Genomic DNA, 23193 nt, shown 5'->3' with positions numbered 1-23193 from the left:
AGACCACGGCGGCGGTAATGAAGGCTGAGAGGGAATCTATTTGTGAGCTGTTGAACCTCATTAAAGAGCTGCCAGTGACTAAATCCTTATTGTAAACGCGCATGCATCTGTTTACCCGACACGCAGGGCTGCTAATGCACAGTGGTGATTCAATAGAGCGTGTGTGTGTGTGTGTGTGTGTGTGTGTGTGCGTGCGTGTGTGCGTGTGTGCGTGTGTGCGCGTGTGCGAGTGTGCGCGTGCGCGTGTGTGTGTGTGAGGCTGAGGTGAGGGCACGTCCATGTCTCCTCGTGTACGACACTAGAGATGCATCAGTTCAGAGGTGACGTGCTCGTCCTCTGGAGGCGGAGGCTGGTGTCAGGAGCAGGTGGACTTTTATCGTAATGGCTGGAGGGTCTGGAGGAAGAAATGAAGCCTGCGTAAATTCAGCCTGGAAGACCTAACTCCTTCCTACATCAAGGCCACCATGGAAGGACCCCTCTCCCCAGCGCCATCATCGCACTCAAGCGGGCGCCCGCCTGTCCGTCTGAGAGAGTCAGATCCCTCACTTCACCATGGACTCTCCCAGGTTTCTGCGCTTATCCCAAAGAGGTTATGCAGTTTTTCCTAGCCAAGAAGTAGGGTGAAAGGTCAGGGGGCGTCTGCACCATGGCCCTCGCACCTGCTCCTCATCCCCAATCAACGCTCCCAGTGACTCCTCCCTGCTCCAATCAGCACCAGGCGGTGGCATTTAAGCCCTCAGGCAGATGGCTCGGCCGCTCAAACTGTACTGCGACCCACCACCTCCCCAGCTCCTCCTCTACATTCCCCTCATCCTCTACCTTCTCTTCACATCTACCACCACCAGTCTCCAGGCTCCGGGGGGAGACATCTAATACAAATAGATCATGGAGTGCCCATGATTGCAACGTCTTCCGCCGGGGTCTGAGCGCCAAATAACTCGCAAATAAAGCTTGCTAAACAGTCCATTCTCGTGGTCTCTTTGTCTCTCCAGGGTGAAATGGCTTTGTGTGAAATGTGAACGGCGGAGGAGACACTAGATGTATGGCGGTTCTAGAATGGGTGCGTGTCATTGCCAGTTTGACCTGGGTGGAGCAGATTTGTCCTTTTTCATGCAACAAATGATTTTCTATCACAGAGAAATGCGTTGTTATTATTTTCACTAAAGTTATAAGTTAATTTGTGATCGTTACTTCAACTTAGGCTGGATTGTGGGCCGAATTATAAAATGTAAATATTGGTGTCGGACATCGGTAATGACAATACAAAAATCCGTATCCCTGGAAATGAAACAATGTATTTTAGAAACTGTTTAAGCATCCACTATTTTGTTTTGTTTTCCGATAAAATATCCAAAAGAAAACTCTCCAAATGTTGAATTGAGGAATTATACACGGGACCAGGTTCATTATATATCACTAAATCTGTTTAAACGTACAGCAAAAAAAGAGGATTGTCAGTAAAACATTTTGCATCTCCATTCAATAATACAGAGTGTAGAATACTGTGATCATCAGAAAATTGACAATATTGTGATATTTGATAGGGAGAAATGCACAATTAGAACATTGAGTATATTGTCTATAATACAAGCTGTTAAACGTACAAAAAAGTGTAGATTGAATACAAAAAATATGCAGTGTATTGTTTTATTTTATTATTTTTAAGGGTATCAAAGGATATGTCTGCATCCATTAATGAAATTGTTTGTTCCTCTTAAGATAAAAATATATATATTTTTACAAATATATATATATAGATGATATATAGATCTTAAAGGCGCAATGGACGATTTTTCGGCGATTTGAGAACGCAGGCGGAAGTGCGCATGCGCACTCCCCCGTGCGGACTGATACAACACACACGTGCGTTTTGTTTATTAGCGCAACGGAGCGCATCGCATCGCTCGTCTCCCGTAGATTTCTGTCCACTTCTGCGTCAGCTCGAACTGTCTTTCTCCGTCTTCATTTTGCCCCGTACTCTGAGGGAACTATATTATGATAGATCCATGCGCTTAGGCACGCGGAAATGTGGGGACGAACCGCACGCGGCTGCAGGTGAGCGGTAGGTGCGTTTTATGATTGATACGTGGCAGGACTAATGATTTATCCACGCCACGAGGAAATATGATAACAAATTTGCTGAAAAAAATCGTCCATACCACCTTTAACAAAGTCCCGAGCAAAGTAAAAACAAACTATTCTGTCTTAAAAACTAACAAACAATGATGTTTCTGCACTTTTGTGGTTTACTTTACAGACCATTCACGTTAAATGCAATACTTGACCCTCAGCAACAGTCATTTAAGGATGTTTCTGCACATTTCTGATCACAAAAACACCATCTGAGCATCATCATCGGGACAATCCCCTAAAAACACAGATATTTTCATTATTGTTCAAATGGGTCAGCCCACTGCGATGTCATCTAAGTCGCTCTACTTTTCTAAATGACAAAGAGCTGGACTGGTTTCCTGTGCTGGGAACAAGAGTAAAGCCGTCCCCCACAGTCTCACCTCACTTGCGATGCTGTCCCTCCAATTTTCTCACCTCCTTTTTTTACCATTTCCTCCTTCTTCTGGTGCTTTCTCTTTCCTTCACACTCCATCATTAGCCTCCTACACTGGCAGTGGGTGCTTGCTCAAGTTCTCTGTGTAATTATAGTCATTAGTCTGGGTAATATCAAGCCCCACCATCACATCGCACACTTTTGTCTCCCACGTGGAACTCGCAACTTCAGAGCTTTGCACTCGCAGACAGTTCTCACAGCCCTCTCATCCCCTCAACAATGCCCCAGCTCATGTAGAGGTTTTATTAATTTGATTAAACTGACATACTCGGTCCCTTTGTTGATGAAAATTGCCAGCTACTTAAGTGACTTTAACTGCTGGGACAAAAGCGTGTCACTGCCGTTGTTTTCAATTGCCCGTGTGTAGAATCAATCAAATGTTCACTCAAGGGATTCATGTTGTGGTTGGGAATGGGCCCAGTTTGCGGCAGCTGGTATCTCCTGAGCCGCTAAATGAAGAGCTTTGGCAAAACAACAGGATCGGAAATGTGAAGCTGATTTAGAACGGACAGATATCGCTCCTTTTAAACTGCAGGTTATTGTACAGAACTTTATAGATGTTAGAGAGTCACATCTGTATGAGCCACTGTCGCCCCAACGTTTTGTAGCCTTACAATAATCAATACAGACAGGGGCAGTTAAGTTTAATATTGCTAAAAGGCTGTGTACAAGAAGTTATTGGGTCTGACGTTTGTGAATTTACCATTTACACCTTTATTTCATGTGAAAGTGCAATGTAATCGATAAGGAACTGGGTAAAAAACATCAATTCAAGCAGATATTTCAAACCTTGTAACACTCTAAATCAGATTATTATTGGAAGTGAATGCTATGGAAACATGAGGATGAACTTTTCTGATCTTTTTCACTACCTGCTAGTCTCCAGGGAGATGTCATTGCTTTGTTTCTGTTTCTCATGTATCTAATTACGTTTCTATAAAACGGTGTAACCCGGCAGAACAAATCACACGCATCTTCGTGGAGTAGAAGAGCGGAGTTTGGATCTTTGAGACATTGATCTTCAGGTGGGCTCCCCCTTTCACCAGTGTTTGGTTAATTAGCCCACGACATCTCCGGGGGATTTGACGGGGGACCCAGCGCCCTGGAACCACCTCCTCGGTGCTTCAGATCTTCTCCACTTGCCATCTTGACGCTGTTTCTGAGTTGTGATGTTCGCGATCGGCATCTCACGAGCCTCGAGCGCCTCTTCCACAAAGAATGCCCTGAAACCCCTCCAGCGACTTCCACAGACATGCAGCATCTTCAAAGAGGGAAGAAGGGGCTGGTACTTTCCTCGATTTTGCTCATGTGCCTCCTCAATCCTTTCCTGACCTGTAACTTGGTGGTACTTTCGTTTGGTTACACAAGGCTTTCTACTGTAGTCCATGACAGATTTAGACATTTTAACGTCACACTTTGCTCTCTATTTTCTTTAAGAGTCTGATTTGAGTTCCGGTAACAAAGCAAGCACGGTAATATTTACCTTTTTTAAAAGGCTACCACATAAATGAGTGTTTACTGCCTACTCTCTGGCTGTGAGTCAGACTTCAGACAATATCCTCTGTATATCCTTCTAACTACATCCCACTTATGTACTATTCCTGTTTTATTATTTTTGAAGAAATATCTACAAATCGTCCCTGGTGCTTTCTTCTTCATGCCTATTTCTATCAAAATGTTATTAGTCACAGACACACAATAAATGTCAGTCTGTACCAGTGTCAAAATAACCCTGTAGTTTAGACCTCTACAAAAATGCATGTGATTCATGTTTTCTGAATCCTACATCAGATCAAACTGTGAAGTCAGTCAAATCACAACCTCTTTAGAAAATATGACACAAAAACCTGTCTGCAGCAGATTGTGTTAAAGTTCTGCTCAGATGAAGTGTGTCCCTTCTGAGCCCCCGTCCTCCTGTCAATCGCAGCTCATGTGTGGAGGTGGAATGCTCCGCTCGTCGCCAGGGCATCTGCTGGTGGGCGTGGCCTCCTCAACCTGATCACTTCATTCCCATCATCGAACAAACAGCGTGCTCCAGCCTTCCTGCTGCTCTCTGCTGATGAAAGATGGTTTAAAAAAGTCTGAAGTCTACACAATGTCACTTTTTTAGTGGAGGGTCAGCTACCTGCTCGTTTCCATGGAGATGTTAAATGGGACATGTTATGCTAAATCAACTTCAACGAGCACTTTACCTGGCACAAATGTGTTTTCTTCTTTCTAAAAATGTATTTTTCACCTACCACCTATGCCCGCCCACGTCCCTGTATTTAATTGTAATTATTTAAAAAAAATAACCCTTTGAGTGATACATGTTTGGTTCTGAAATGCCACGTACACAAAACATGTAGATGATGCTCGTTTTGATGAAATATCATTATGAAAACTTTTCTGTTTCTGTAACAAAGCCGTTTAAAATCAATATTGTGGTTGAACAATCCACTTATAGTTCAGAACCAAGTACCAGGGGGAAAAGGTATAATATGTCTCCTGTAATACTTTGTTCCATCGTATGGTTTTAGACTTATCCATCTTATTACTCCTAAAATCCCTGTATAACATGCATTCTTACTGTGAGCAGGCTCGCGTCTCCACAGATCTGACTTATAACTTTGCCTGAAGGTGTTGCCGGAAACACGTTTAATACCATACAGTGAAACAAGAGGGTAGTTGACCCTCCACCAGAGAAGTGCTCCTGAAGTCGCTGTCAGTTCCTGCGCTGGGACTCTGGCTCCAGATAAGGCCAGAGCAGATCATGAGAACATAAACATTGTGCTTCAGTTAGTCTGAGAGGGACTTTCATGTTGGCAGGATTCCTGCAGTTAGTCTAAAATACACACAGAGCCATGCAAACATATTGGGAAATGAATGAAATATAATCTATCCAAGTCAGGAAATGCAGTCTTAAAACAGTTTGTAGCCCGTTCCTCATGAGCCCTCCCCACCTGCTCCCACCTGCTCCCACCTGCTCCCTCCTGCTCCCTCCTGCTCCCACCTGCACCTGCTCCCACCTGCTCCCTCCTGCTCCCTCCTGCTCCCACCTGCACCTGCTCCCACCTGCTCCCTCCTGCTCCCTCCTGCTCCCACCTGCACCTGCTCCCACCTGCTCCCTCCTGCTCCCTCCTGCTCCCACCTGCACCTGCTCCCACCTGCTCCCTCCTGCTCCCACCTTCTCCCTCCTGCTCCCTCCTGCACCTGCTCCCTCCTGCACCTGCTCCCTCCTGCTCCCACCTGCACCTGCTCCCACCTGCTCCCACCTTCTCCCTCCTGCTCCCTCCTGCTCCCTCCTGCTCCCACCTGCACCTGCTCCCTCCTGCTCCCACCTTCTCCCTCCTGCTCCCTCCTGCTCCCTCCTGCTCCCACCTGCACCTGCTCCCACCTGCTCCCACCTGCACCTGCTCCCACCTTCTCCCTCCTGCTCCTTCCTGCTCCCACCTGCACCTGCTCCCACCTGCTCCCACCTGCACCTGCTCCCACCTGCTCCCACCTTCTCCCTCCTGCTCCCTCTTGCTCCCACCTGCACCTGCTCCCACCTGCTCCCACCTGCTCCCACCTTCTCCCTCCTGCTCCCTCCTGCTCCCACCTGCACCTGCTCCCACCTGCTCCCACCTTCTCCCTCCTGCTCCCTCCTGCTCCCACCTGCACCTGCTCCCACCTGCTCCCACCTACTCCCACCTTCTCCCTCCTGCTCCCTCCTGCTCCCACCTGCACCTGCTCCCACCTGCTCCCACCTGCTCCCACCTTCTCCCTCCTGCTCCCTCCTGCTCCCACCTGCACCTGCTCCCACCTGCTCCCACCTGCTCCCACCTTCTCCCTCCTGCTCCCTCTTGCTCCCACCTGCACCTGCTCCCACCTGCTCCCACCTGCTCCCACCTTCTCCCTCCTGCTCCCTCCTGCTCCCACCTGCACCTGCTCCCACCTGCTCCCACCTTCTCCCTCCTGCTCCCTCCTGCTCAAGGCCGTGAGGCACACTACACCCACTGGGGATTTCTCATGTCACGTTAGCTTTCTGTCTGCTTCTGCATCGTTGAACCATCATGAAACAGCAAAAACAGAGAAGCTGGATCATTTATCAACTGGAATGAGCTTCTTTTGGCCTGAATAAAGGATTGAGTGCTGTGTGGGATATTATTCACGCAAGTCCATTTAAGGAGTTCACGGCACAACGTCAGATATCTACAGAAGTGATGCTTTCCACAGAAGTTTGGACCGACTGATGATAAGGCCGTTCTGTCGCCGCAGTGACAGCTTGTTATGCTAAAAGCTAAAAGTCCCAAAATGATTGCTGCTTTCAGGGCACTCTCTGGTTTCCATCCCTCTGATATAAGAGGTCATTTTTCCAGCTTTGTTGTATTTAAAGACTTTTCTCTCTAAAAGCAATCAGGGAACTTAAATTCTAACACAAAATGAGATACAAACATGACCCCTCCATCTTCTATTCTCTCCTTTGGCTTCCAGTGAAAGAAAGACTAGTATTATGTGAACAGAGACAGAGAGCTCCCAGGGTCAAATCTAAAAGTCTCTCCCACTTGAGACTGCACCCACTAGTTTGGAACATTAAATATGTGTACAGTAATTTCCTGCATTACCTAAATTTCCTCTTGTTGTTTATTAGAACGTTGAGTAAAATATGCTACAAGCGAGACATCAACAAACAAACTCACTTTAACAGAAAGGACATTCACTTAGGGAGACCTTAAAATTGGAACTAAATGGTACCTAGAACTAGTGGTGTGCCAGATTGGCTAAAATATCCTGATAATCCTCCTTGAACCGACACCTTAACGTGGTGGAGGGGTTTGAGTGCCCGAATGATCCCGGGAGCTATGTTGTCGGGGGCTTCATGCCCCTGGTAGGGTCTCCCAAGGCAAACAGGTCCTAGGTGACGGGTCAGACAAAGATCGGTTCAGAAGCCTCTTATGACGACGACACAATCAAGGCAGTTCACGTCGCCCGGATCGGCGTCACCGGGGCCCCATCCTGGAGCCAGGCCTGGGATGGGTGCTCCATGGCGAGCGCCTGGTGGCCGGGTCTTACCCCACGGGGCCCGGCCGGGCACAGCCCGAAAGAGCGACGTGGGGCCGCCCTCCCGTGGGCCCACCACCCGCAGGAGGATCCATAAGGGGCCGGTGCAGAGAGATCTGGGCGGCAGTCGATGGCAGGGGCCTCGGCGACCAGATCTCCAGACACAGAGACTAACTCTGGGGACATGGAATGTCACCTCGCTGGGGGGGAAAGAGCCTGAGCTTGTGCGGGAGGTTGAGCGATACCGACTAGATATAGTCGGCCTCACCTCCACGCACAGTTTGGGCTCTGGAACCCATCTCCTCGAGAGGGGCTGGACGCTCCACTTCTCTGGTGTTGCCCGCGGGGAGAGGCGGCGGGCTGGTGTGGGCTTGCTGATAGCCCCTCAGCTCAGCCGCCACGTGTTGGAGTTTACCCCGGTGAACGAGAGGGTCGCGTCCCTCCGCCTTCGGGTGGGGGACAGGTCTCTCACTGTTGTGGCGGCCTACGGGCCGAACAGCAGTGCAGAGTACCCGGCCTTCTTGGAGTCCTTGGGAGGGGTACTGGACAGTGCACCGACCGGGGACTCCGTTGTTCTACTGGGGGACTTCAACGCCCACGTGGGCAATGACACCTGGAGAGGGGTGATCGGGAAGAACGGCTTCCCCGATCTGAACCCGAGCGGTGTTCAGTTATTGGACTTCTGTGCTAGCCACGGATTGTCCATAACGAACACCATGTTCAAGCACAAGGGTGTCCATCAGTGCACGTGGCACCAGGACACCCTAGGCCGGAGGTCAATGATCGACTTTGTTGTCGTGTCATCAGACCTCCGGCCGCGTGTCTTGGACACTCGGGTGAAGAGAGGGGCAGAGTTGTCAACCGATCACCACCTGGTGGTGAGTTGGATCCGCTGGCGGAGGAGGAAGCCGGACAGACTTGGCAGACCCAAGCGCATTGTGAGGGTCTGTTGGGAACGTCTAGTGGAGCCCTCTGTCAGTAGGGTATTCAACTCGCACCTCCGGGAGAGCTTCTCCCATGTCCCGGGGGAGGCTGGGGACATTGAGTCCGAGTGGACCATGTTCTCCGCCTCCATTGTTGATGCGGCTGCTCGGAGCTGTGGTCGCAAGGTCTCCGGTGCCTGTCGTGGCGGCAACCCCCGAACCCGGTGGTGGACACCGGAAGTAAGGGATGCCGTCAGACTGAAGAAGGAGGCCTATCAGGCCACTCTGGCTTGTAGGTCTCCGGAGGTCATCGACGGGTATCGGCAGGCCAAGCGAGCCGCGGCTCGTGCTGTCGCAGAGGCAAAAACCCGGGCCTGGGAGGAGTTCGGGGAGGCCATGGAGGAGGACTATCGGTCGGCACCAAAGAAATTCTGGCAAACCGTCCGGCGCCTCAGGAAGGGGAAGCAGTGTCTCACAAACACCGTTTACGGTGCGGGTGGAGGCCTGCTGACCTCGACTGGGGATGTCGTCGGACGGTGGAAGGAATACTTTGAGGATCTCCTTAATCCCTCAGTCACGTCTTCCGAAGAGGAAGTAGAGACCGGGGACTCGGAGGCTGGCTCATCCATCACCCAAGCTGAAGTCACTGAGGTTGTTCGCAAACTCCTCGGTGGCAGGGCTCCGGGGGTGGATGAGATCCGCCCTGAGTACCTAAAGTATCTGGATGTTGTAGGACTGTCTTGGTTGACACGTCTCTGCAACATCGCGTGGCGTTCGGGGACCGTGCCTCTGGACTGGCAGACCGGGGTGGTGGTCCCTCTATTTAAGAAGGGGGACCGGAGGGTGTGTTCCAACTACAGAGGGATCACACTCCTCAGCCTCCCGGGTAAGGTCTATTCCAAGGTACTGGAGAGGAGAATCCGACCGATAGTCGAACCTCGGATTCAGGAGGAGCAGAGTGGTTTTCGTCCCGGTCGTGGAACACTGGACCAGCTCTATACCCTCCATCGGGTGCTCGAGGGTTCATGGGAGTTTGCCCAACCAGTCCACATGTGCTTTGTGGATCTGGAGAAGGCTTTCGACCGTGTCCCTCGGGGTGTCCTTTGGGGGGTGCTCCGGGAGTACGGGGTCCGGGGCCCTTTGCTCAGGGCTGTCCGGTCCCTGTATGACCGGAGCAGGAGCTGTGTTCGCATTGCCGGCAGTAAGTCAGACCTGTTCCCAGTGCATGTTGGACTCCGCCAGGGCTGCCCTTTGTCACCGGTTCTGTTCATAATTTTTATGGACAGAATTTCTAGGCGCAGTCAGGGGTTGGAGGGGGTCCGGTTTGGGGACCACAGGATCTCATCTCTGCTGTTTGCAGACGATGTTGTCCTGATGGCTCCATCAAACCCGGACCTGCAACATGCACTGGGACGGTTTGCAGCCGAGTGTGAAGCGGCTGGGATGAGAATCAGCACCTCCAAATCCGAGGCCATGGTTCTCGACCGGAAAAAGGTGGCTTGCCCTCTCCAGGTGGGTGGGGTGTCCTTGCCCCAAGTGGAGGAGTTCAAGTATCTCGGGGTCTTGTTCACGAGTGAGGGAAGGATGGAGCGTGAGATCGACAGGCGGATCGGTGCAGCGGCTGCAGTGATGCAGTCGCTGCATCGGACTGTTGTGGTAAAGAGGGAGCTGAGCCGAAAGGCAAAGCTCTCTATTTACCGGTCGGTCTACGTTCCTACCCTCACCTATGGTCATGAGCTTTGGGTAGTGACCGAAAGAACAAGATCGCGGATACAAGCGGTCGAAATGAGTTTCCTCCGCCGTGTGGCTGGGCGCTCCCTTAGAGATAAGGTGAGGAGCTCGGCCACACGGGGGGAGCTCGGAGTAGAGCCGCTGCTCCTCCACGTTGAGAGGAGCCAGCTGAGGTGGCTCGGGCATCTGTTCCGGATGCCTCCTGGGCGCCTCCCTCGGGAGGTGTTTCAGGCATGTCCCACCGGGAAGAGGCCCCGGGGAAGACCCAGGACACGCTGGAGAGACTATGTCTCTCGGCTGGCCTGGGAACGCCTCGGGATCCCCCCGGAGGAGTTAGAGGAAGTGTCTGGGGAGAAGGAAGTCTGGGAGTCCCTGCTCAGACTGCTGCCCCCGCGACCCGGCCCCGGATAAAGCGGCAGAAGATGGATGGATGGATCCTGATAATGATATTCAGACAATATTATGTCAGTCCAACAGAAATGTGTATTTAAAGTATTATTTGAGCTTTAAGTATCTAATAAATGTGTATGTATCTATTATGTAATTCATATAAAAAATGCAGAAATATTCCCTAATTAATCCCTTCTTCATTTTAAATCTGCTCTTTGTGTGTGTATTTTTTATGAAACAATAAACTCGATCTAAATTTCAATATATTGCCCAGCTCTAACCAGGACGAAACCCAGACTAGACTGAACCCGGACTAGACTAAACCCGGACTGCACTAAACCCGGACTAGACTGAACCCGGACTAGACTGAACCCGGACTAGACTGAACCCGGACTAGACTAAACCCGGACTAGACTGAACCTGGACTGCACTAAACCCGGACTAGACTGAACCCGGACTAGACTGAACCCGGACTAGACTAAACCCGGACTAGACTGAACCTGGACTGCACTAAACCCGGACTAGACTGAACCCGGACTAGACTGAACCCGGACTAGACTAAACCCGGACTAGACTGAACCTGGACTGCACTAAACCCGGACTAGACTGAACCCGGACTAGACTGAACCCGGACTAGACTAAACCCGGACTAGACTGAACCTGGACTGCACTAAACCCGGACTAGACTGAACCCGGACTAGACTGAACCCGGACTAGACTAAACCCGGACTAGAACAGAATCAAACTAATTCAACATCAAGACTAAAATGAAATTCAAACCTACAACCTCTTTTTTGACAGAGCAAGAACACAAACACTTGGATATATTCTTCAGCCTTCTCCACAGACTCGTTAGATTGCTATTTTTATCATGTTTATGAAGGAAACAAGTTCAGCTTTTCAATGTGCACCACCGTGTGTTTTTCCAAGTCTGAGTGGATCACATGACCGCAGCATTAGCCCTTCCTTCGGACACGTTGTCATAGAAACATGTAATGTAATGAGATAAACATGATATATGTCAGGATGAGGAAGGAGAGTCAGACAGGGACCTTCAGAGCCATAACTCATTCTCCATCTCAGAGTGTTTTTCGAAGTGTTTGCTTGACTGTGGCAGAAAATGCCTCCACTTAAGCTGAGTCACTAATGCCAAGAGAGAGACGTATAATCCTTTGTAGCACTTTTAATACAATGTTCTTGATCTTTTGTTATGACTGTGGACTAGACGCGTGAAAGAACAGTTGTCTACAGAGACTAAGAGTTTTCATTTCATGTAAAAATGTGAATCATTTCTCTTACTCTTGATCAAATTCGAATACCAATAAAATTATTTGATACTGCGTCACTTCAGAATCAGAAAAGGTTTATTGCCATTGCTAATGAACAGAATTCACAAACATAGGAACAACATAAAACAATGAACAACGAATGAGTCAAAAGAGAAACAATTTGGGTCTACTATGGGATAAAAATAACGAGAAGCTATAAGATAAAAAAAAATAAGAATAAAAATAAAAATATGCTTAACATGTACACAAACGTACAGTTGAGTTTATGTTGTGCAGAGTATGATTAAATCAGGGGGGAAATGACTGCGTTTAGGAAGTGTTCATATACATTTACATTTATGTAAATATACCCCTGGAGTTTTGACAGGGGCGTTTCTGAGGACTGGCCTGGAGGCACATTTCTGGTAGTACATTGGGGTATTTAATCATCATAATATTTACCATATATTTTTGATTGGGACAGTGCATGCTAATGGACGTGATGCAACATACATATAAACAACCAGATTGTAGCCAAAAGGCTGATTTTCATCCAATCCAAACAAGACGTTGGCCCCCCCTGGAGCCCCCCCTGGAGCCCCCCTTGACCCTCCCCAGTGAAACGTCTCTGGTTTCCACAGATAAGCACATGCAGGTATTTAAACAATCTTGTCAAACAAATGTAGCCAAAACCAAATCATTGGAGTTCCAGGTAATGAGGGAAACAGACACAGTCATCACCATGGCAGCGACACTACAATGAAAACTATCCTGGCTCAAACTGTGGCACGTTTACACACTGGACAAACACGTGATGATTAATGTGCATCGTGCCATATTAAATGAACGGAATTGTCAGTCTTGTCTCTTCCATTCTTAAATGTAAATGTTTTTTTCTGGCTCTGGAACACGACGAGTTGTAAAGGTTTGAGACGGTTGACTACAGCGGTGGCCCACTCAAGTGCCTGCGGAATCTCCAATACCACTTCTCTAATGACCCACTTGTGCTGTTTGTGTGGCAGGTACGTTCATCTCGGCGTTCACGGTGCTGTGTGGCGCGCGCAGTGATCTCATCTCGGAGCGGGGGAAGTGCTGCGTGTTCTGGCTGAACGTGGCGGCGGCGCTCATCCAGATCCTCACCGCTGTCATCATGGTCGGATGGATCATGAGCATCTTCTGGGGGATGGACATGGTCATTTTGGCAAGTCAGTATCGCTCGCCACAGTGTCCCGGCGTCTCCATTTACACCAAGATCGCAATATATATAACAACGGATGCGAAAAGTAATGTCCGCCAGTCATTATAGAAGAGATGGAGGCGACTTGGAGCGAATATTAAAGTAGTAGATCAGTGTTCTTACTCTGGGGTTGCACTTATTAGACCGACTAATCATGACTGTGAAACACATGCTTTTATAACAAAGGCAGAGGCTTTATTGAATCGAAACGTCAAAAAAAAGAATAAACAATCATCAATAATACACTTTTTTTGTAAATGTTCTTTATCAGGAAGTCTTCAGTCACCGTATTTCAACGTTTATTTGGTTTACAATGTATTTCAAAAGTACAACAGACTTAAATCATCGTTAGTTGCAGCTCTAACTTACTCTTTCTTTGTTTAACTTACTTACTAATTGAAACCGCAAAATATAAATTGTGAAATATATTATTCCAAAGTCGACATTGTAGGACTAATGTTTTGGTGGTGAAGATCATTCTCAGTGGAGGCACCGACGTTCTCTACACAATCTGACAAACACACCTCATAACTCCATGATAAGACCAGCTCTTGATATTTTTGCTTTAACACCTGGAGGTACATTAATAATTCATAACCCCAGCTTCATAGGAGCAAATGAGTATTTTGCCTCCTCTTTGTGGATCTGGGACGTGTTATGTCACAAATGATATCGCCACCGGCAAATGACTGGGATGATAATGATTACAACCTCCAGCGTCAAGATTGAATGAATTGCATCGAGGGGAAAGTACAAATGCAAGCGGAGGTCGAGCGGCGACAGAGGAGTCATTTATTAGCATCTCTTTTGGAAATTGGCACCCGGTCCTTGGCCAAATGGACGCGCTGCCGGACAGTCTCTGAGTTCGCTGGCCGAGTGCGATCGCCGCCTCTCTTTGCGTGAGTGCGTGTGGGAGGGAGCGCAAACGACCCCCCGGGGTGTTTTTGTTCACATCTCTCGGCTTTCTTTTTTTTTTTTTTTTTTTTACAGGCCTGCGGGCACGTGGCTGATTCAACTGTTGCAACCCCAATCTCCAGTCCTATTTACTGAATATTTATGCTCTGATAGGGTAGGGACGCTTCAGCTGCATGCACCGAGGTTTAGCTTCTCGAGCGGCTGAAGCTCAAATTATGCAAAGTCTTGTGGTGTATAAATAAGTTCGAATGAAGCACCGCATTGACAGTAAGTACAGTGTGAGGAGGAGGCCACGTGTTGACGCAGATAGTCTACTTAATGCTAATGATGACGGTTATGAAGGTGGCAGCAAGGTCACATTTCACCTGCGAAGGACAAAGTGACGGTTTTGGGTGCTGAAAGGTAGAAGGAGTGAGAAGTAGAAAAGAGGTGAGTGAATGAGAAGGTGTAGAGTTAATATTGGTGGGAACGAGGAGAGCGTGAGGCGTGGTCCAGCTCCACATAACCAAACGTATCTTCATCTAGGAAACGTTGTTCCCCCGAAGTATAGAGGCACCACTTAGCTTTGCTTTACACCCTCCCACAACTATTTTAATGAATCAGATTCGTTGTAATAATAACATAATAATGGCCTACACTTATCAAAGTCATTATTTATTCACTCCACTGCACTTCTGCCCAAGAATCAAACCTCTGACCTTTTCGATTGGTGGTGTAGGGCTGCAACTAAGGGCTGTTGTTTAGAATGCAAAAGTCCTATTTTTACTGAATTTGACCCAGTTGAAGCTGAAGTCAAGTCATGTGAGGGTCCCGGCGGAGCACGTTTATGGACTGAAGAGTGTTTTTGATCAAATTCACTCAATTTACTCATCTTCGGGCGATTATGACTCAGTTTGAGTCATAAAACATATAATCTCAGCACATGGCATGTTCTGGCACCCATGTATGGGCTAAAAACGATTCTTCGATCACTAAATTAGTTGGTGAATATCGTATTTTCCGGACTATAAGTTGCACCAGCCAAAAAATAAATAATGGAGAAGAAAAAAAACAGATATAAGTTGCCGTGGAGTATGAAATGCGGTTGCAAGTGTGAAAATAACAAATAATATCACAGATAAGTCGTAAATATAAGTACAAGTCGCACCCCGGCCAAAACTATGAAAAAAGGTGTGACTTATCGTTATATTTATATAGTATTAAAATATGGTATTTAAATTAACCGCTGTTACCCCTTGCCTACATAATCGGTGTAATTAGTCGTTTTTTTCCACAGTACGGACGACAAATGAGAAAAGTAGCTCACATTTGTTCAGTGAAAGTAGAACATCTGCAGTAAGTTTACGTTCACAGTTTCATTACGCCCCATCTCGCTCTCACATTAGTCGGAGTTGCCTCTGATCAAATGCACTCGCTGCCACCTCCAACTTGTTCTGTGTCTAATGATGGCAGCACTATCTCCCCCCCGACATCCTCCTCCCGCCTTGTTCTCCATCTAATGATTGTTCCCATTTGATATCCTCTCTTTCGCTCTTTCAAACATTTCATTCCTCCCACTCCATTCCTGCCCCCCCGTCTCGCTTTGTTTCGCGCTGCAGGTTTTTTAGTAAAAAGCCACTCACGTCTGTAAAAGTATCGATCGGGCTTGCCAGGCTTGTGTTTCCGTGTGTGTGTTTACTTGATCATGTAATGCATCCGGGCGTTACACAAATCAAACCTTTGTTACTTGACAATTTGCCGTAGATGCAACGTGATATTTGAACCAGGTTTATGTCACTTTTGTAAATGTAGAGCTTTTGTCATTGATTGTGTTCTCTTTTTCTCTCTTTCCATGTCTGTTTGCGCCGCGCCGTGGAACAGTTTCTGACGGTAAGTGCTACAATGTGACTTAAATATCATATGGATTCGGCGTGTTGTGATACTTGCGAGCAGATGTAGTACAAGGGTTTTTGGCCTTGCTCTACATTTTGTATTTCTATATGTAAAATGTACAGGATTTGGACCTTCAACAGCCCTGAAATCCAACGCTCCTGCTTGGAAGCAAATTGGGGAATCTGCGTTTCAACATTTTGCAGCTAAAATCTGTGTTTTCCTTCCTGAGGTCTTTAGACAGGCCTCTACTCCGACAATGTCCAAGTCAAGGCTAAATACTATTCTTCTTAGTTAGTTGCATATGACCGAGGGCATTTTATCTGCATTTACTTTTTCAAATACATTTTTTCGTGACTATTTATGCTTTTACTTTGTGTATTGCGAGTTATTTTCTAATAAGTTTTTTATCTGTTTTTTGGTTGTGAAGCACTTTGGGTTACATTTTGTTTGAATGGTGCTCTACAAATAAATGTTGATTGATTGATTGATTGATTGATTGATCTTAGGCCTGTCACGACAATTACTACAGTATATCAACTGATCGTTCAATACAACAGGAGCTGGAACAATCATTTTTGGTGCTCAATATTTATCGTTGGTACACTTTCTTTTTGTTACATTTTGTTATTTTGTAAGTAACTTCTATGACTGATTATAGATACCACCGTGTTTCATTCTGCTATTGATTCACCTGGTCTACTGGGATTATGTGGCTTTTGCATCATTGTTGTCGAGGTCGTGAAATGGCTTCAAAGGAATAATCTAGCGTGATATTTTTCTGATGCTATAAATCACACTTTGAAAATTGCTATCGTGACAGGCCTAATTGTCCACAAGGGAAATTACTGGGACAATACTTGGACTCGGCCAGAATGACAATAACACAACATATTCCAGTGTTGTTGCTGCTCCGTCGACTTCACTCCATTAAACAAACCAGGTTTCTTTCCAAACACGTATAACCTGTCGCTGGTTCTTTCTTGGACCGCACATGGGACGCTGTTTTGGGGACAATTCGCCTCATTTATCCATCACAGCAAAGTCGTCATCTTCCCTGCCTCCCGCCTTCACAATAAGAGGACAAAACAGAAAAAGCATTACAAAAGTGACAAGATTATCCGCTACTAACTCACAAAACAACTTCACTTGTCACTTGTCCTTTTAGGTTTACTGATTGTCCACAGAGCGCTGGTTGTCATGGACACACAGTCTGGGAGCAGCTGTGGCTAATAACATTATGATGGTCCTTCCAATTGGCCCAAGTCGTCCCTGAGCTGCAATAACCAGCTGTTGCTTTACGTCTATAACCGGGGATTACGGCGAGGCAAAGTACCCGCTTCTTTGGACGGCCGCCAGTCACAGCGGCTACTCTTATTTTCTGCAACGAGCTTCAATCAGTCGACAATAGAAAGCCACCACAGGTTCTGTGGGAGTGTCGAGGCCGCGAGGCTCAGGCAGAGCTTTTGTTGGACGGGAATTGGAAAATCTGGAGCAGTGGACCTCATCCGTATCAACCGTGCCACAGAGAGGGTTGTTACAGGTCGGTTTAATGTATGGTTTGTGTGGTAACTTTTATTTCAAACGTTTAAATATAGTTTAAAATACACGTGACGACCCTCTTGCTAAATAAAGACGGTATTTCAGTGTCATAATCATTGTTAAAAGCAACAAACGACAGTGGGTATAATTCACATGCACAACAAAAGTCTGATCATGATCTGCTTTCTGGAGTTATCAGGTTATTGAAATGTCCCGTGAACCGTCACGTCTGATGTGAGTAATCTGATTTCCTTCTGATTGTTCACACTTGTGCGCAGGCTTTAACAAGGACAATGATGCGAATAAGGGAAAAGAAATGTGACAAAGACAAAAAAAGAAAGAGACTGTGTTGGAGAAAAAGTCCTTACACTTTGTCTTCTAAATCCAACAGTAAATCTAAAAGTGCATTTGATGATCAGATTTCTCTTGGGGTGTAAACACACTCTGGTTATTCTAGTTATCTGAATATATACCGTATTTTCCGGACTATAAGTCGCACCTTCTCTTAGTTTTGGCTGGGGTGTGACTTACTTATATTTATACTTATACTCAGGAGTGACTTATATATGTGATATTACTTGCTATTTTCACACCTGCAACCACATTTCACACTCCAGTGCAACTTATATATGTTTTTTTCTTCTATATTATGCATTTTTTGGCTGGTGCGACTTATACTCCGGAAAATACGGTATATTCTTTGTGTTCTTTCAACCCCACTGTCTAATACGTTACCAGTCTTCTAGTATTCAGCTTACAAACAGATACAAAGTACACACATATATTCCTCTATAACCTCTGTATGTCTCGTGCTCATATTTAACTCAAACCTTAGACAAAACTGAAAATTTTTGCAAAGATACAAACATGTTCAAGAAACACAAAGACTCCAAACCAGGAGCCACAGTGGGAGATGGAAAAGCTAGAGGCAGAACTGGTCCAGCCCAAGAAACAGCTGGAGGAAAAATGAAAGGCCAAGAAGAAGCAGAAAGAGCGGCAGGAGGAGGTGCAGAAGATGGTGGACATGTTTGACCATCGATAGAGGAACGTCACGATGCCAACGCAACATGGAGGATTTAGGTTTCAGATGCTGGATTGAGAAATGAAGCTGAAGAACAAAGAAGTGTATGAGCAGAGAAGCAAACAGCAGTGTTTAAAGTTACTTCTGTATATATTTATGAAAATACAACAAGCTAAATGGTGTTAATACCAGTGTACAGTACTTCCCACCTTGTTAGACCATGAAGCAAAATGTTGACTATGAAGGGTTTGGTCCGCTCTATCGATGGGAAACACTGTGAATGTGCAGATGGCTTTGAAGGAACTGATCAAAGAGTAAGTAATACCAGAGAGTGCACATCCTGAACTCGGCCCTGGCAACACTGAAACACCACTTGAACTGGTAATTCACCCTCATGAACTCTGAGACGGTCGAGGGACTCCCACTTCACATGTGAGATAAACCGCGTTACAACAAAGAGTATCACCGCGAAACGTGAATCCGTCACCACATAAATGGTGTAAACATTTGTTACAGGTTAAATCTGACAATATTCTGTTATCTAACATGTTAGAGACATTGGTATAACTTTCTTTAGCCTACGGTTTAGCATTAGCAATTCTGTTTACATGTGATTCAACTAAGAAAGAATAGAAAACACACAGAAAACACACTTTTCCTCTGATCACCGCCTCATCAGCAGCCCCTTGAGCCAAACTCAAACAGAACCGTGCAATCACATTATTTCCGTGACTCATGGGAAATAGAGTGTGTCATCGGTCATCTGTCATTTTCAGCTAAATCAAACTTCTCTCACCTCAAATTAGGCCCGGCAAGTTTATTTGTAGAGCACATTTCATACACAAGGCAATTCAAAGCAGGAAAAATGCGTTAAAATCACAAAGAAATGACAGAAATCACTAAACAGTTTAAGACATGAAAGAGAAGAGGGCAAAGAAAACTGTTTTTAGCTTACATTGGAACATTGTCAGAGTAGAAGCAGTGTTTCGCTCTAGTCTATAGGACTCTGTAATGGTTTTTCTGTCCCTGTAATATTTCCTTTTTTAGTTAGTCTCTAGTGAAAATATTGTGTGTCAAATAATTATCAATTACCACCAACTCATTTAGGACGTTGTGTTGTCTTAGCTCGCAGTAAATAATGAACAAAAAAGCCGAACCCTTAAATGGCAACCCCTTTTGTTTGTGGCGAGTAGTGTTTATGGTTGAAGTAAATGTTGAATATGATGATACACTTCTTAAGCCAAGTGAAAAGGTTGCCCGCTCATGTCTGCTTTTGTTTGGAAGTTATCGCCCCAGCTTTAATTATAGCACCTGTCATTTCCCGCCGTTACATGAAACGCCAGAAAGCAATTATTGTCAATCGCCCGGACCAAAATGTTAAATGGCAATTGCTTGTCACACTTTTGAAAACCTCATAACAGCAGCTGTAAAAGCAAGGTAATTCAATTTACTACGTTCTCTCACGCCGGAACCTCACATTCTCCTTGTTTTTTCACCCCGTTCGGCAGGTTGTAGGGACCAAGGCGTTCCTCAAGACGTCTGAGAAGATGCCGGGGACACTTTGACCTCTTTTGACCTTTCGTGGCGGCTCGCGGCGGTCCGTCTCTTCAACCACAGCCAAGACCACGCCGGGCAGTGGCCGAGCGACGGACAGGACCGCGTTTCAAAAAGTTCAGCGGCCAAATGTAAACCGTGGATTATCAATCTTACTCTGTCACGTATTGTAATTTTCATTGTTATTTTTGAGTGGATTGAGGATGACACGGTAATTAAACAGTTTGGACGATGTGTAAATACAACGTTATGAGAAGAGGAGTTTCTGTTGCCAATAAATGAGACTCGGCAGCTGATCAAATGCAAACTGCCGCTCTATTTGATTGTTTAGGTCAGATTTGATGTCTAATTGACGAACCCCCTTTAGGATTATGTAATACACGTGTGAATAAGGGCTGGATGTGTTTTTTCTTACAAAATATTGTTGCCAGATTGGTATTAATGCAACAGGTGAAGTTACTAGTATTGTCCTAAATATACAAGTACAAAAACGGTTTGGTGAACAGTAAAATACACTGTTTTCTATATATTTTCTATTATTAAAACGTAGGCTTAATTGAGAAGTCCCGATTCAGTCATTTAGAATTGTCTGTGATATTGTTTGGTGTTTTTAATCAAGCAGGAAGTCCTCTGTCAGTAAAAGAACACGTGGGATTTGGAGCAGAGTTCAGACTTTGACGTTAAATTGTGTTAAACGGCAACGATTAAGCGTCTGTATTGTTATGTTCAGGAAATCGACGCCGAAATTTATTTGATTTTAACGATGCAAAGCTGAAAAGCGTGATCGATCAACATGAGGGATATGATTTTAAATCTCGTTATCCCGTCGCCCAGCTCTGTAAAAGGCTGATTCGCAGATCATCCTTTTCACAATCAGTCCAAAAACATGTATTCCTTTGAAACATGTCGTGATCTCTGACACTTAATTAGCGACACTTAAAACCATGTCGGTGGCAAAGATTTGATGAGAATGATTCACCCTCTTGCTCATTAGCTTGTGTCATATATATATTTATTTATTTTTACATTTGAGGTCTAATCAGCAGCTCTCAAAGTGTTGGAAGCTTTTACCATGAAGATGCCAAAAAACCAAACAAAGCATTGCAGTCCAGAGAGTTGATTGACACTGAAATGAGTAGAAAAAGTACATTCTCAGTTGTACATTGCGTGTATATATACAGTGTATATATATATTCCTGTGTGGGTGTTTGACAGTGAGCGATACGGAGGGGGCTCTAGTTACAGTGTGTGCATGTTGTAAAGGTATTATTAGAGGGAATACCGAGAGTTTTCATCCAAAAGACACAATTTGCATTCAAAAAGCTGGTGGGTTTAGGAGTTAGATGTCGCGTGTGAGCGTAAGCGCGTCCTCAGTCTTATATTAGACCAATCTGAAGCGTCAAAGCCTTAATGGGAATCAGATTAGATTGTCATAATGTGTTACTTTTGGACTGCAATCTCTGTGCTACCCTTGCGTGGTCGTGCCTATACAGTTTGTTTTTATACTTTTATTCGTTTACAATGATCTTTTTTAATGTTCATGTTTCTGTTAAGCATCAGGCTACGTTTGTTGTACAGCGTTTGTGTTAAAGAAAGCTTAGGATTTGTGTAACAGTACAATATTTCAGGCCTTAAAGGAGGTTTTTATTTTTTTAAATTAACTATTTAAACCTTTTTTTTGCATTTGATGGTGATTTCAATTTTTGTTCCAGATGATGTTTACAAAAGTGTCATTTGTGCATGTTTATTTCTGGTGTTGATTGGCTGTAGGAAACAAACAAGGGAACAAAATTGAGATTAAAAACTTCAGTTTGAGTAGTTTTTGTCCATTCGTTACTTGCACACAACGACCACGTATTTCAATATCACTGCTACAATGAGAGAGGAGCCACTCTGTTAACACTGTACAACTTGGGTAGAAAGTGGAGCAAAAAAACTCACAACTTAATTCAAAATGATCGGTCACAACGCATTCGTACGGAGCGGTGACGTCAATGGTAAAAGTAGGAACAAGGAGTGTGGAAAACAGAGCAAAAAAACACACGTAAAAACTAGAAAACAGTTTGCAGAGCAGCCGTCACACATTTATACTGTCTGAAGAGTCGCAAATGTAGAGCGACTGAATGCGTCTCCATGGTAATGATAAAAATAGGCTCATTAACGTTGTCTTTTGGTGCAATGAATGTGATGAAGAATAACAGGGAAAAAGCAAGACAGAATGGTGTTATTGTTAGTATTAAACCGGGCAAACTGCTCAAAGTCTCCAAATAAGGCGTCCTGAGTGTTCTGTGGCCGTGGGCTCCACATGTAAACTAACGCTGCTGTTTTCATCTCTGTCCAAACACATCCTGATGAAAGGCAGAGGCGGAACAAGCTTAGGCCACAGTTTAAGCCGCACACATGACTTAGTCCCACAGTTCAGGGAGTTCAGTGCGGCAATAATGTCAAAATGATGTGGATCGTGTTGGGAACGTGCCAAATGTAAATACTGAATATGCTAAATGATGTTGTAAACTTTCAAATGAGGGTACGGACAGATCTCTCCGCTGCACGATTGTGACTGGTCTCGTGGACATTCAGCATTTGTCAAAAAATGAAACCTCAACTGTTCAGTTTGAAGACATAATTTTAGCGCATATCTTTCGAATTGACATCAAGATCCCCCCTAATAGATATATATATATATATATATATAGATATATATAGATGTATAGATGTATAGATGTTTGGATGTATAGATACAGTCATATCCATTTAAATCAATATTGTCCACCTCTATGTGTTGTGCTATGTAAATTGTATGTACTTTTATTTATATAATTATCATTTTATATATTTTTGTTCTTCTCAAATTCTCTTTTAAATTCTGTGTTATTTGTTAACTTTGTGTCCATGACCTGTATTTTGGATTATTTTCTCGAACGCACCCGGTGATTTAATCTATTACCAAGTCTAGAAGGCTTTCCATGGAATATTTAGGACTTTTCGCCCTTTAATAAATCGAAATATATCATATAAAATGCAAAAAGAAAGTTGTGTTGTACAATTTTAAATGAGGGTATATTTATGAGATATTTCAGCACATTTGTGATACATTTACAGACATTTCACATGACTATGTTAATTAAACCTCAAGTAACATGTTTTCACAAACT

General features: G+C 45.3%; 1 protein-coding gene across 1 annotated transcript in view; it reads left to right on the top strand.

Annotated features, from left to right (window-relative positions):
- The window catches only part of stum (stum, mechanosensory transduction mediator homolog), a 28765-nt gene extending 8716 nt beyond the window's left edge, over positions 1 to 20049 (top strand). The window contains exons 2-3 of the mRNA XM_072450174.1: positions 12923 to 13155; positions 19993 to 20049. Of these exons, the coding sequence (XP_072306275.1) occupies positions 12923 to 13155; positions 19993 to 20049 (290 nt within the window). The remainder of the gene's footprint in view (positions 1 to 12922; positions 13156 to 19992) is intronic.
- The last annotated feature ends 3144 nt before the right edge of the window (positions 20050 to 23193 follow it).

This window comes from Eucyclogobius newberryi, unplaced genomic scaffold, assembly GCF_026437365.1.
Source record: "Eucyclogobius newberryi isolate DKJ021-1_F unplaced genomic scaffold, fEucNew1.0.hap1 SCAF_1, whole genome shotgun sequence".
Classification (NCBI taxonomy): domain Eukaryota; kingdom Metazoa; phylum Chordata; class Actinopteri; order Gobiiformes; family Gobiidae; genus Eucyclogobius; species Eucyclogobius newberryi.
Note: the sequence above shows the minus strand (reverse complement) of the source record. Positions and strands in the feature narration are given on the sequence as shown.